General features: G+C 40.1%; 1 protein-coding gene across 1 annotated transcript in view; it reads right to left on the bottom strand.

The window, feature by feature from the left end:
- PYGL (glycogen phosphorylase L) overlaps positions 1–15,841 on the bottom strand; it is a 99,671-nt gene that overhangs the window by 46,767 nt on the left and 37,063 nt on the right. The window contains exon 20 of the mRNA XM_060142712.1: positions 13,093–13,265. Within this exon, the coding sequence (XP_059998695.1) occupies positions 13,093–13,265 (173 nt within the window). The remainder of the gene's footprint in view (positions 1–13,092; positions 13,266–15,841) is intronic.

Below are 15,841 nucleotides of genomic sequence, written 5' to 3'. Positions count from 1 at the left end.
GAGGAAGATGGCAGGCTCTCCACCTTGCCTTATCTGACTGACAGCTGGCTGGCGGGCTCCTGTTTATGCCCTCCCACACTCCCCTCAGGTAGTCAGTAATCTCTCCCTTAGGTGATTCAGCTGCTTGTCTAGTTATTGATCCCAAGACCTGGTCTCTCCTCCCACAAGCCAGCTCCCACTCCAGAGCCCTCTCCTGATTTCACAGCATTAGTGGGGCCCGGAATCCTGCCAGGCCCAGCACCCCAGCACCTTCTTCATCCTCCCTCCCCTGTTCAGACATGGCCATCCTCTCCTGTCTACTCCCCTCTCTCATCACTCCAAGGAGTGGTGGGCTGGATGCAGTTTTGCCTGGGGTGATGATGTCTATTAATTTTTAGGTTTACTCTCCACCTTGAACTCCACTCTTTGTACTTCCCTAAGTGGGATGGTGTGGTGCTGAGGTCTGTGGGAACGTGTACTTTTTTCCCCTCCTACTGTTGGCCAAGGTGAATTGTATGTCTTCGATGTGCACAGGAAGAAGAGTTGTAGGTGTTGGTGTGAAAAGTAGCCAGATCAGCCTTGTGGTGTGTGGGATATGTGGGGATGGTATGATAAGACTTCCTCCTCCAGGCAGGTTCTGGATTCCACACACCACAGTCATCATTTCCCAGCCTGACCAAACTCCCCTAGCTCTTCATTTTCTCCTTTGGATAGGCGATTTCTTTTAAAAATTAAAACTTTGTTATTAAATTGTCCTTCCTCCCTCCCTCTCTCCCCCTTTCTCATTCATTCATCACTTCAATCACCCAGCAAAACTATTTTCATTTATTTGCATTCCCACCTAGTTTTCATCTCTATAAAGTTTTTCATGTTACTGATTGTATCTCTGTATAACTTTACGTTGTGCTCTTTTACTTAATACCATTTAAAAAATATTCTTCAGTGTTTTTCCATAGTCATCATAGTTACCAATTTAAAGGGTGATCATTCTCCATTATATTTATAGACAATTGTTTATTTACTTAAATATTTCACTGCTATTTAATACAAGTTTTTTTTTTCCTCCTAAATTCTTTTAAAATAGTATTGCTATGGAAAACTTTAAGCAGTTAGTTTATTCTTCTTTTGGAATTTTTTTTCCTGGAGATTAATTCTTAGGAGTAGGATCTGTTGCTTGAGTTGCATTGTCTTAGGAGTAGGATCTGTTGCTTGAGTAGCATTGTCTTAGGAGTTGCATTGTCTTAGGAGTAGGAGCTGTTGCTTGAGTAGCATTGTCTTAGGAGTTGCATTGTCTTAGGAGTAGGAGCTGTTGCTTGAGTTGCATTGTCAAGTGGCTCTTCAATTTATGGCACCACAAAAAACACATGGATGTTCCCGTTTCCCTGGATGCTGAACTGCCCTGTGTCTTGGATAACTTGTTTGGAGGGAATGTAGTTTAAATACATGTTTAAAAGTGGAACCTGAGAGAAACCATCTCCTAGCTCAAGGGTCCTCCTGCTGCCCACTGCTGCCTATAATATGACATGTTTAAAAGTTTAAAAGTTTCATTTACTTCCTCATTATTAGTTCAGCTTGTATTTAAAGTTCAGTCTCTCACATCTATGCAGTAGTAGGGGAAGCACAATGTTTGGACACAGGCAGGCCCAGGTGTGAATCTTGGCTCTGCTGCTGGCCATTTGGGTGTCTGTGAACAAGTTACTTAAGCTCTCCAAGGCTCGGTTTCTTTCTCTGTAAAATGTGGAGAACACATACCTTGTAGGACTGTTGTGAGAATTAAGTAAAGATTTAAAAGTGCCTGCACAGTAAACTTTTGTCCCCTTTTATCTCCCTTCTCTTCGTCTATCACTGTATTTTTTTTCATTTAAAATTATGTCTTTATATTCTTTTCTCATTTATCTATTTGGGGCTGGCAGTGGTTTCATGTAACCAAGTGATCTCTTTATTTTTGATCAATATTAACTCTTTATCTGTTCATACTTAATATAAATATCTTCCCGTTATTTGCTTGCTTCTACTACAACTCTGTGTGGAGTTCTTATCCTCCAGGGAATTCCTAAAAAACAGGCATTTACTATGTACCAAGGTACTACATCATCTCATGCAATCTTCCAACGATCCTGAAGGTATTATTTTTCACTTCGCAGACTATATTTACACAGTTAGATGTTAAGTGGCTTTCCCAAGGTCAGACAGCTGCTAAGTGACAGAGCCAGGGTGTGACCCAGGCTGTGTGGTCCTATTCTGCCATGCTGCTTTCCTTCTTTCCCGTTGAGCCTGATCTTCTCAAGTTTGAAGTCAAACACCAGATTTCAGAAATGCATTTTTCCCTACCTATTAAGCCATCGTAACCAGGATTATGGAAGTGTTGAGGAGGTGAGACCACTTTTGTTTACATCTCCCAATTAAAGTGATAACAGCTCCTTTGTCATCTAGGTGCTGAGTGACAGTGGTTTTCATGTCTTGTCTGTTGACTACGGAGGTATGTGTTAGGAAAAGTGTACAAAGATTTTTCAGTAAGAAGGGGCCTTTTGATAGCCCTCATTTTGGAGGCAGTGATATTGTGTTTGCCTTTCCTTGCTGCCAGGGTTCGGGGACTCGACGGGTAAACCCACGGAGGATGGGCTGAGTGCGGATGCTGTCTGTGTCTATGAATGGACCGAGGCGAGAAATGGTACCACCCCTGTGTGTCTCTGGGGCCACTCTCTGGGAACAGGGTGAGTGGGGTCTGAAGATGGGTGCTGAGGTGGGTCCTTGGGGCGTTAGTGTCATATTATAGGCAGCAGTGGGCAGCAGGAGGACCCTTGAGCTAGGAGATGGTTTCTCTCAGGTTCCACATGGGGCTAGTGACCTTACACCTCAGCATGCCTGTCTGTAATACAAGGGAGGGTCTAGTTCTCCGGCTGTCTATGACACTGAAGCCCATTCCAGAACTCTCCTTGAGCATTTTAAATGAAAGCATTCTTGTTTAGGGCCAGTGGAACCTCTTGAAATCCTGTGAAAAATTTTGTGTCTGTGCACATTTGAGGGTCAAGAGCTTTCATCAGATGCTCATACTGGATGTTGCATTTTGTACTGTTTACTTGACTGTTAAGTCACTGCTTCGCATATGTACTAATTTTCATTGCTTTACAGAGTTGCAACAAATGCTGCAAAAGTTCTAGAAGAGAAAGGTAAGATAAAATGCTTATTTTACATCGTATAATTTCTTGGCTTGATGTGGGAAAAGAAAAACAGTGAAGAGACTATTGTGTACAATCTGAACACAGAGATACCTGGAGCACCCCAACTTCAGACAGTTCCTGACAGTCTAATAAACTCTCTTTTTTCTATTTAATATACACAATACCTGCTTTTCAGAGTTATGAAATTAAAAGTAAATACTAAGGAAAGAGTTAAAATTACCTTAAAAGAGCCCTCACTGTGAAGTGATAATAAGTGTTGTTATGGAGTAATCTGGATTACAGGGGAGGAAAATAATATGTTATGAAGTAATAGGCAGGACTTGCTTTCTGCTGCCCTCCTTACATAATATTTATATCAGTGTTTCTCAAAGTGTTCTGAGAACTGCCTTTGTCAGAATCTGCAGGGGGTGTTCGTTAGAAACACAGGTGACAGCTAGGTGGATCCTAGCTGTCTTCATAAACTGGAATCCCTGTGACTAAGACCAGGTGATCTTGATACGTGTTAAAAGCTTGTAATCACTTGCAGTATATCTTAAACTTTACTTGGCAATACAGGTGAGCGTGAGTTACAGTAAACATTTTAAAGTGTGTCACCTGCTATACACAATCTTAATTACTTATGGAAATAAAACAAATGTCATTTCATTGGTCCTCTAAACTCTCATGGCTCCTTCAGTGTTGACAATGAATTACCTGAATTAAATTCCCACATAAATGAATACTTCACTTCCTGGATAATGCAATTACCTTAGAAAATTTAATTACATTAAGTCTCCAACTTATGAACTCTTGCTACCATGTATTTTAATTTTCTCTATATTACATACTCCATAAAAATGATTATTCTCATACTATAAAGTCAGTATTTAGATTTACCCTTTTCTTTGCTGTTTATTATTTCCAGCATCGCTGTGCTTCCATCTGGGTTTTTTCTTCCACCTGTCTGTTGGTCTGAAAATGGTTTGGTCTGAAAATGTCTTTATGTCATCTTCATTTTTGAACGCCATTTTTCCTGGGCATAGAGTTCTAGAGTGGCAGTCATTTATTTCAACCTTTCTAAGATGTCATCCACTTTGTTCTTGCTTTTACAGTTTCATTAGAAAGTCAGCTGCCAGTCTTACTGTTGCTCCTTTAAAGATAGTGTTTTCTTTTGGTTATTTTTGAGATTTCTTTTTTTCTTTGTTTTTCAGCATTTTTACTCTGATTCTCCTAGGTGTTCTTGGTACTTATCCTGCTTAACTGTGGCCTGATATTCATCCATTTTGGAAAATTGTTGGTCATTATATCTTCAAATATTATGCCTGCTCCATTCTTTGTCTTCTCTTTATCTGGGACTATAATTATATATATATATATATATATATATATATATATATATTTATCTGTTCCCATGTCTTATATGTTTCCAGTGTTCTTTTCTGAGTTTTCCAGACATTTTTCTCTTTGTGCTCTAATTTAAATATATTTACATATATTTTACACATTATACCCTGTTCAATATATCATACGAAATTTTCTTTAACAATAAGTTGTAATAAATATTTCACTATTTTACCATTTGTTATTTTCAGTAAATTATTTCAAAGTACATATACAGTAACTCCAATGTTTAGCTCTTTTGTTTTCAGAGGGAGTGCTGGCCAAAACAACATCGTCAGCCTCTGCTGAACACTCTCCCTTCCTGTAGTACTTTGCTTTCTTAAATTATCCAAGTCATGAAAATCTGCTTGTGTTTTAGAAGAAGGTAGTGGTTTTCAATTATCATGTACCTAGGAATGAAATCTCTTTAGCGAGGGTGCTAGTTAAAAATGCACATTCTCACACTCCCCACCCCCTAGATACTGACTTCTGACTGGACTCTGGTGTGGGTTCATGAATTTGCATTATTAATAAGATTCACAACTGATTTTGATGCAGGTAGTTCATGTACAAGACCTTGAAGATCCCTTATTTAGGAAAGACAGTATTGAAATGTAATAGGGGAGTTATTTCTTTTTTCTTCTTTTCAAGGATTTCCAGTTGATGCTATTATCTTGGAGGCTCCATTTACCAACATATGGGTTGCAAGTATCAATTATCCCTTGTTAAAGGTGAGTGATAGATCTTTACAAGATGTCAAAGTATAGGTTGTTTCCACACACAAACATTAACAATTTTCCTTTTCTTAACTAGTTTTATATATTTCTAAGTTATTCTAACTTATGATAGGTTATTAGCCAGTTGCTATTAAAGGGGGGCACAACGGCTTTTGGATTTTGTAGTCCTTTTATTTCCTTCTAATAGATTGAGCCAAAGCTTTTTTTTCCCCATTAACTAACTATACCTCATATCTTTTATAATTTTTTTCATAGATAGACTTGACTTAGGTTTGTTCGTTTATTTATTATTCCTTTTAAAGTGAAAACAAACCTCTCATACATCATTTTCAGCCCTATGAATGTCACCCACATCTTTCATTATTTTATGAGAAGGAAGTCTCTAGAGAATTCAAGGAAGTTGCTGAATGGTTTTACACAGCATCCCAGGTAGAGAAGATGATCTTTCCAAGAAGATAAAGAATTGACTGACAAGATGTGGTTTTTTTTAATCTGTTTTATATATGATCCTAATTTTATAATTTCATTCCATGTCTGATGCTCAATTGCTTATAGTCATACCTCCATAGAAATGTTAGCAAATGAGAGGGGGGTGGGGTAAGATTCTTAGGGGGGACATATGGCCCAACTTTGTAAACTGTCGATTAATCTTGGAAGGCATCTTAAGGGTACTTTTTAAAAAAATTAATTAATTAATTAAAAAATTTTGGCTGTGTTAGGTCTCCATTGCTGCGTGCAGGCTTTCTCTGGTTGCGCCAGGCAGGGGCTACTCTTCGTTGCGGTGCACGGGCTTCTCATTGCAGTGGCTTCTCTTGTTGTGGAGCATGGGCTCTAGGCGCATGGGCTTCAGTAGTTGTGGCATGTGGGCTCAGTAGTTGTGGCTCACGGGCTCTAGAGCACAGGCTCAGTAGTTGTGGCGCATGGGCTTAGTTGCTCCACGGCGTGTGGGATCTTCCTGGACCAGGGATCAAACCCATGTCCCCTGCATTGGCAGGCAGATTCTTAACCACTGCGCACCAGGGAAGTCCCAATGCTTCTTAACATAAAGTCAACTTTGTCCAATATTAATATACCTTTGTTTTGAGTAGTGTTTGCATGATATATCATTTTCTATTCCTTGACTTTCAACTTTTCTGAAATCTTATATTTAATATATATCTTTTGTAAGCAACATATAGTACAGTTTTGATTTCTTTTTCAGTATGACAAACGTCTGTTAATCGTAGTATTTAGTCTGTGTACATTAAATGTAATTATGATATTATTTAGGCTTAAATCTACTCTCTCTGTTCTCTATTTGTGTCATCTGTTCTGTGTTCTTTTGCCTCTACTTTCTGGCTTTCTTCTGACTTGGCAGTTGTCTCAAGGAGAAAAGTGTGTTGAGTGTCAGGCTCACCTCACTAGGCTTCCCTTCTCTCTGGGATCTAGGCCACTCAAGACCTCATTACTTTGGTAGGTCTCTGACACCTTCACAGAAACGTTTTTAAAATATTTTCTTTAAGAACCATGGCTCTGGTGTCAGGCCTTCTGGGTCTTTTTCCCCAGGGGTGTCACTTAACAGCTGTGTAATCTTGGACTAACTGTTCTTAATGCTTCATCTATAAATGGGTGTAATCACAGTCTATCAAGATTGTTGTGGTAGATTCACATATGAAAAGCATGTATGATAGTGCCTGATACAGAGTAAGCCCTCAATGGCCGCTAGCTATTTTTATTATCAGTAGAGTGCCATAACTCTGAACAGTACTGTTGAATAAAAAAGTGTAGGTGGGATGAGACACGGATGTAGTGAAAGGCATAGGTCCTTACCCTCAAGACGTTTCTTGTCTAGTTGGGGAGACAGGAAATTAACAGGGGGTATAAAGTAATGATGTGGATTTCCGAGTATCACTTGGGAGTCGATTTCATTACTCAGCACAGTGGAAAAAGACCATGGGCTATGAAGCTAGACAGATTTGGATTTGGGTTCAAATTTGGCCTCTGCCACTAACCAGTTACGACTTTGGTAAATTATCTCCCTTTGTTGTATTTTTCCTATTTCTATAATGAGGTTGGTACTGCGTAGGGTTGTTGTGAAGGTTGAATTAAGTAAAATAATCATGCAAAAATATGGGCATTCAACAAATGCTTGTTCCTTTTTTCCACTCTTTCTATAATACAGTAGACTAAGTTAGGTGTTAGGGGAGGACCCAGAACAATAATATCAGGGTAGGGAGAATTCAGGGAAGAGAAGGGTCTTGTGTGCAGGTGTGACCAATGATGACTTACAGGGAGACAGGATCTAAGCTCATTTCTTGAAGGCGAGGGAGAGCAGTTAGAAAACACAGACAGGAGGGGAGAATGTGAGCCAAGGCACGGGGCCAGAATGGGGTGATTATGTTATGAAATACCTGAGAGTCACGGAGGACCTCTATATAAGATCTTTCACACTCGTCATTCTTTTAAATCCTCACAGCACCTCTGAGTTTGGCACCATTGCCTCCACTGAGCGAAATGGAGGCTTAAAGGCTTGCCCAATTGCCCCATACCCTACAGAGCGGAAATGGGACTCGATCCTGCATTTCCTAACTCCAGGCAGTCAGATGGAGGTGTGCAGCTTTTGGGATGAAAGACTGTGGCCGGATGCGGATGGGCTTACAGCCAAGATAGGAGATTTTTGTCTGTTTAAATAGATAGTGTTCCACTCCCAAAGCTTTGTAACAGCAGATTTCAAGTAACTGGTATTTTAAGAATATTTATCTGGCGGAATTTGAAGCCAGGGAAGCCAATTAGGAGCCCCTCGCTGTGGTCTGGGCTGGAGGGGTAGTCTGACCTGTGAGTCTCGAGGGGCACCTCTGGCTGGAGAGGAGTGAGGGATAAGGGGAGTAGACTGACTGGGGCCTGCTTTCTCCTTATGCCTTCAGAATTTGAGATGAATTGCTGAAGGGTTTCTCTTACTGAATTCTCCTCAGAGGAGTCCTGATTCCAGGGGTAGCAGAACCAGAAGACAAAGGAAAGAGAAAACCAAGAAATCTTGCCCTTAGCACGGTAAGAGGAGGGCAAAGGAAGGAAGGGAAAGAGAAGCAGTATTGGGATTTCCAGACTGTCCCCGAACGCGAGTCATTTGCTGTGAGACCACGCAAAAAATGCAGGCCAGACAGACCCTGGGAAACCACGCAGGTTTCTGCAAGCAGCAGGCCCATGTCAAAACTGTGAAGCAGAAGAAGTTTGCCGTTACGGACCTCGACCTGCATATTCTGTACCCATTTCCCTACCATATTCCCTACCAGGCATGAATTTCCTTTTTATAATCAGGAAAAAAAAATTTTTTTAAAGGTCCTTATATTTAGAAAGTTACTATTCTCTCTATTACTACAGTTCATAGTGGGAGACTACAGCAAATGACATATTATAGCGCTGGGGCAATGACCACTAACTCTTATTTCTCCATACTCATAAAGGAGCGTGACAAACAGAAATCTAAAACTTGCTTCTACACTGAACCTGAACATAATTCTTTTCTTTTTAAACTGCGAAGCAGACGTTTGCATTTATGGCCCCAGCCTACCTATTCTGTACCCACTCCCTTCCCTTGGCAACGTCCCACTTACTACATTGCACCCCCCTCCCTGCTCAGCACCGCAGAGGAATACACATAATATACGTTGTTGGTCTTTTCTCTTTGCAAATCTGTTCCAAGGAATAAACTCTGAATGAAATTCAGTCACACTGAGATGAAAATGACAGATAATAGCTTAAAGTGTACATCAGGGATATTTGCACAGTCGATACATTCCTTCTTTAGCAAATATTTATCAGGTGTCTATTAGGTACCAGGAACTTTTCTAGGTTCTGGGGATACCACAGGGAATAAGAAAGTTGTGGTCTAAGCTCCTATGAAGTCTGTATAGTTGCTGGAGAGGCACATAGAAGACAAGTATGCAATAAGAGGATTTTGAATAGTGAGAAGTGCTGTAGAGGTAATAAAATGATGTGAAAGGAATGACTGGGAGGTGATGGGGGGGACGAGGTTCGATGGCTAGTTAGGGGAGGACCTCTTTGAAGAAATATCATCTAAACTGAGACTTGCATGACAAGGAGCCAGTTGTCATGGCAGAATCTGGAGGTCTCGGCTGAGGGAAGAGAAAGGCAAGGGCCCTGCAGTGGGATCAAGGCTGACGTGTCGCAGGAGCAGAAGACAGCAGGGCCTGGGGGTGGAGAGGAGTGGGCTTAGTGATAGGCGACAGAGGCTGTGGCCAGATTCTGTAAGGCCTCCAAGGCCAAGGTGATGCTTGGGTTTAATCCACATGCCTTTGAAGGATGTGAAGCAAAGAGGGATGTGATGAGAGTTGCACGTTAAAATGATCACTCTGGTTTCCCTGTGGGAACTGGGTTACAGCAGGGCGAGGGTGGAACAGGAAGCCACCTGGGATTGTTGGTGTAATCCAAGCAAGAGATGAGGGCTGGGTTAGGCTGGGTGATTAGTGCAAATGGAGAGAACTGAATGGACTTGGGAGTAGTTTAGAGGTAGGGTTAAAAGTTTGAGGAAGGTGCAGTATTGCTCAGGGTTTATGTCCTTTCCTCATTTTCAGTTGAAATGGATGTTTTTAGGGCATATAAGCTAATTTACCTTTCGACTTAATCAAAATGTGGCAAGAGCTGATTTAGCTAGCATTCTTTTTACTGGAATTTTCCATTAATGAGGAAATTCAGTATGTTTAGAATGATAATTGTTATATTTGGCGTCCTATGGTCATTATTAAAATCTAAAGTGCCTTTTTAAAACACTGCAATATTAAATCATATTCAACAGAGTTTATAATGTTCAAATCCTTTAAAACCAATTATCTCTGTATTGTATACTTTATCAGAATTTCTAATTAATCAGAATGTTCTTTTCCCCAACTAAACCACTTAATTATTCTGCAGTTCATTGTAGAAGCAATTTTTAGATTATGCGTATCACTGCTGCTTTATAAGTATGAAGAAATAAGTTAGTGGGGCTATTTGTACTTTAAAAAAAGATAAGTAAAAACCACAAAATGTCTAATGTGATTATCTATGGATGGTGGGATTATGTGTGATTTGCTTCTTCTTTCTTCTATTTTCCAAATTTCCTACAATAACATGAATTACTTTTAAAACATAAAAGTTATATTTCCAAAAAAAAGTTTATTATATTTAGAAACTCACTACTCTCTATATTACTACAGTTCATAGTGGGAAACTATAACAAATGACATAGCTATAGGCCATGTTTCAAGTTTTTTTTCCTTTTTAAAAAATAGATTTACTGGAAACTTCCAGGATTTTTAAGCACGGTTATGGATGCCCTGAGGAAAGACGAACTAGTCTTCCCCAGTGATGAAAAGTAACTTAATGACGTAAAGATGTCCATTATTACTATATCTATAGGATTCTGGTGGGTAATTATCATGTGACTTATTGAATGGGGAGGTGACCAGTCTGAATGAGTAGATGAGAATTCTTAGATGGGCACTAGGATTTGGGGTAAGGTATCTACAGTATCTACAAATTTTTAGTATTTGGTATTATCCTTATGTCTAATTTAATGACTTTACCAATGCAGTACTTTCTCTGAAGTTATAAAGGGAGTTGTAGGTTTAGGGTGTTTCAGGACCCTTTAAAGGTCCTGTACGGTCTAACCTAGCATTCCTTGGAGGAATCTCTGAGTTCTAGGTCTTATTCCCCATGTAACCAAAATCCATACACCATCAGCCGAATAACCCAACAGCAAGTCCAGTGACGAGAATCTGGCAAGTCAGCCTCTCACAGCTGGAGAGTCTCGAGTGCCTACAAATAGGCAGTCGTTATCAGTATTTTTTCTTTTCAGCACACTTGAGGGATCTAACATCCTCAGGAGTAACAGCGAGTCACTGTGGCAGGGGTGGATGGTATCAGAATTTGGAAGGGGACAGGGAAGTACTATTAGTCATCCTTCATGTCATAGCCTTTTCGAATTACCAGATAGGAAGTTGACCAGGAGGCTAATCAAACCTATTGATCTCATGTCCATCCTGTACATTTATGGGGAAATGTAAACAAATTGCTACAAAGCGTTCTCCTTGGTCCTGTGGTAGTTCTTGTTATTTTTTGGTTTGACTTACTTTGTTTTCGTTTAATTAAAACATTCCAGATATTATGAAATAAGGCAGAATAAGGAAAAGGTGAGGCTCTGCTAATTCTGTACAAATTCAATGTTTTTGTTCCTTATTTTCAAAAATCACATAGGAATAAATTAAATCCAATAAGCTAAGTAAATTGTATGAGTAAACAGAAGAATCTTGCCTGGAGGAAAAAAAAGTCACTATATGAAGCTTATTATATATGAAGTTGTATTTCCTGGGAGGGATGGAAAGAGCATTCCTTTATTTTGGGCAAACCTCATGTTTTGCTAAAGCCTTAACTTAGAAGAGGAGAAATCTCAATGTATATTTCTTGAACTGAAAGCTTTTCTTCCACTTGTTCCTAGTGTTAAATTCCTGTCTTCTCCCCTTCTTATCATACATGGTGAGGATGACAAAACGGTGCCTTTGGAATTTGGAAAAAAAGGTAAACTGAGTTCAGCGGCTGACAGAAACATACTATACTAATTTCACCATTTTCTCAGCCAGCCAGACTTTGCTTAGGGCCTAAAGAAGGGTCTCTGACATTATAAGGGGTTCTCTGCACCCCTGAATTGCTGTGCCGCCTGGTGTATACAATACACTGTTGCCACTGTTCCATGAGCTATGCAGCTTTCAGTTCCTTGGTTGTAGAGGCAACCACTCAGGGATATGCAGGGTGCCCGTATCTCTGACTTAATGGGACTAACTCCTTAAGTTGGCTGTTCCCATACCCTTTTAGGAAACTTAGACTAGGAAAACAACTGCTTCAATGATCAGCCTTTGAGTCCTTGTCTTTCTGCCCCTTGCAGCTCTATGAAATTGCACACAATGCATATAGGAACAAAGAGCGGGTGAAGATGGTGATCTTTCCTCCAACACACCTTCCTGTGTAAAGGCACCACACTGTTAAAAACCGTGAGGTAAGATTTGCTTTGCTAAATGCAATGAGGGCTGCTCTGGTTTACTTAGACCATGAGGTGGGGAACGCATGTGAGCTCATCTAAGTCCTTTTCCTGCAGAGGTTTCCTGAGCCAGCAGTGGGCGTGAGGTCTGAGTATAGCGGAGAGCGAAGACTTGGTCCAAACACCACTTGTGGTGTATCTTTCTTATGTAAAACTGTACTGGGCTGCTTGGGTGAGCTGAAGTTACTGACATGTCTACAAGTCACTTGCCATTTTAGTAAGGGAAAGCACAGACGCTGGGCATTATGGAATGTCCTTGTTTAGCTTGTCATAGTCTACTTTGTGGAACATGCCAAAACTTCACTGTGGAGAATCAGAATTTGGTAAAAATTTGATCCCATCTAAAAATGTACAGTTACCAAACATTCTGGGGATATCTGTGGATAAGGTGGTTTTTGATCTGCACCTAGACAGCAAGCAGTAGCAAGAAAGATGCTCCAATGTAGTTAAATAATTTGTATTTCAGTTTAGTTAATTTAAATGGCATTAAAAAGTTCCAAGCTGTTTTCTAGCTTTCTGAATAGCATTGGGGAAAGTCCTAGCATGCTATTCAATCTGCTATAAAATAGTAAGATTCGGCACTCATGTAGCCTTTGGAAATTAACACTGTATTTTTAGCCCTAATATAGTCATACACTTCCCTCCCAATTCCCAGAGATACTTAACTAGATTATTATTTAATAAAACAAAACAAAATCAAAGAATGTTGTGAGTATGTTGAAGTCCAGTAAGAAGCTATTTTTTCTCAGGACATTTTACAACTTACTTTCCATTGGCTTTGTCTACCCCACTGCTGGGTTCACTGGACAGGGAAATCTTTAGGTCAGAAGGCTCCATGTTCCAGATGTCCCGGGCATACTCCTTAATTGTTCGGTCACTGGAGAATTTCCCTGAGGCGGCTATGTTTCTGAGTACCATGATGTTCCAGGCCTTTGGATTCTGTAAACAAGAATTATACTTGTTTAATTGAATTGAATTAAACTGACGTGCATCTAAGGCTCAGGGCCTGAGTGCCCAACAAGCTGTATGACAAACATCAGGCCAAGCACATCCAAGTACAATTTATGGGGAAAGTGACAGGAGTAAATTGTAATGAATCATAAATACATTTGTTCCACAGTTGGGAGCTGGACAGGGCAGACTGTGCTTTTCTCCTGTTTTAGATTATATTTCTCTAAAATGAAAAAGAAAGTATTTTTCACTCTTACAGAAACCCTAATTGGTAATTTCTGCCATAGTTACAATGTTTTGGCATGTAAGCCTTATTTCCCATGCTTCATTTTGAATGAAGATACCTCATCTCCCTTTAAACTACGGGGGAAAGGAAGAGACTAACATTCATTGTCTGCTAGATGCCACGTAAGAAATTTATCCCGTGGCTCACAGCCAGAGCTCGAAAAACACTACTCTAGAACATTAGCTACCATGCAGGCAAACAGTCCCATGGGAGACTTTATTCACCGACTTCTCTTTTCCTGTTTTTTTCAGAAGGTAGATACTCCAATAGGTTTACACTGAATCCCAAATACTCCACTGGGGTTTGAAAACAGGACCAATTAAGGTTTTATCCTAAATAAAAAATATACATCTATATATCTAAATAAAATATATATCTCTCATAATTTTATGTAAAAAGTATAAGAAGCTATTTATTTTTTATTAACATCTTTATCGGAGTATAATTGCTTTACAGTGCTGTGTTAGTTTCTGCTGTATAACAAAGTGAATCAGCTGTATGCGTATGTATATCCCTATATCCCCTCCCTTTTGGTGGGTCTCCCTCCCACCCTCCTTATCCCACCCCTCTAGGTGGGTCGCAAAGCACCGAGCTGATCTCCCTGTGCTATGCAGCTGAGAATCTACTTAGAGCCTTGTGATTTCGTAAAGAACTCTGAGAAGGAGTTCTATGGAAATGACCAGAATGTTATTTGAAAACAATCAGCAGTGAACTATAAACATTTAAAAGAAAAACTAAAACACAGTCTGAAATTAGTTTATTCAGACTTTGGAAACTTACTAAAATAAGAAGAGAATAAAAGCTTCCTCTCTTCACGTTCTTTATTTAAAGGGATAATGACTAGACTTTCCAACCATGTGGGCCATGTTTTCTACGCTTCAACAATACAATTATTGTTAAGAGTAAAAGCTGCAGTTTGCACTAATGAACAAGGAAGATGGAACAGAATGCTGGCCTTCTAGGTGGGCATCCTTTGGATCAGGGCCATCATTTTAACAGAAGGGACCACTGTGCAAAACCAACATTCACATGTGTGCATGCCCTCACTCATATTTTCCTCTCCTGCTCTGTTTCACTTCTGTTTCTTTTCCTATACAGCTTTTCTACATAACAAGCAAGGGTTGAGATCAAGAGGAAGGAGCTAGAGGGGGCCATTTTCTTTCCTCTGTCTTTGAGTTCTTGGAGGCTGTATGTGGCTGCTCTCTCCAGTGTTCAGGGAGCAGGAAGTGAGCCACTCTGCTTAAACCTAGCACTGCCTCTCCTTGGGAAGTATATAAAACTCTGGTTTATATACACTTTTGGGGGGCTGGATATGCTGTAAAGCAGCACAGGCCTTGAGTGATCCTGTTTTAAAACCCCAAAGGGATATCTGGGATGACTATGGGAACTACCTTGTCACCTGGCTTTGGGAAAGGAATAGAAAGAAATGTTAGCGCAGTATGTTTCTGTCGGAAATAGCGACTGATGTGTCCAGAGGGCAGGAGGTGGAGAGTTTATGCGTTCCCACTGGTCTGGTCTATAATGGCTTTCTAGTTGGAGAGCCAAAATGGAGACTGTGTGGGCAAGGACGGCTACCTCAAGAAGCCCAAGCTGGAGTCTTAGCACAGGGCCAGCCTCCTCCTGTATCTGTTCTTCTGTGGTTTCTGCAGTTCCCTACAAGTCTTTCCTGTCAGAGATGATCGCCTTTCCATATATTTACTAAATGTACCTAGAGGGCTGGGCTTTTTGGTAAAGATGTATGACTGTGCACATGAAGGGTTACTCACGTGGCTCTAGCCCTTTTCTTTTCTTTTTCTCTCTCTCTCCCTTTCCTTCCTTTCCTTTCCTTTTCTTTCTTTCTTTCCTTCTTTCCTCCCTCCCTCTCTCTCTCTCTTTGTTTCATTCCTTTTTCTTTTTCTTTTTTTTAAATTCAAATGTGAAACCTCCCCTCTTTCTATACATTTATATTCTATTCATATAGCACCACTCCATGGGTAATCCAGGAGAGGAACTTACTTTACAATTTTCAAATACTAGGGGGGTCAGTCTTTTCCCAATAAATGAAGGTTCAGCCTGAGAATCAATTTAGCAGATTTTTCTTCCTTTTTTTTTTTTTACATCTTTATTGGAGTATAATTGCTTTACAATGGTGTGTTAGTTTCTGCTTTATAACAAAGTGAATCAGTTATACATATACATATGTTCCCATATCTCTTCCCTCTTGCGTCTCCCTCCCTCCCACCCTCCCTATCCCACCCCTCCAGGCGGTCACAAAGCACAGAGCTGATCTCCCTGTGCT

Source organism: Lagenorhynchus albirostris, chromosome 1 (assembly GCF_949774975.1).
Source record: "Lagenorhynchus albirostris chromosome 1, mLagAlb1.1, whole genome shotgun sequence".
Taxonomy (NCBI): Eukaryota; Metazoa; Chordata; class Mammalia; order Artiodactyla; family Delphinidae; genus Lagenorhynchus; species Lagenorhynchus albirostris.
Note: the sequence above shows the minus strand (reverse complement) of the source record. Positions and strands in the feature narration are given on the sequence as shown.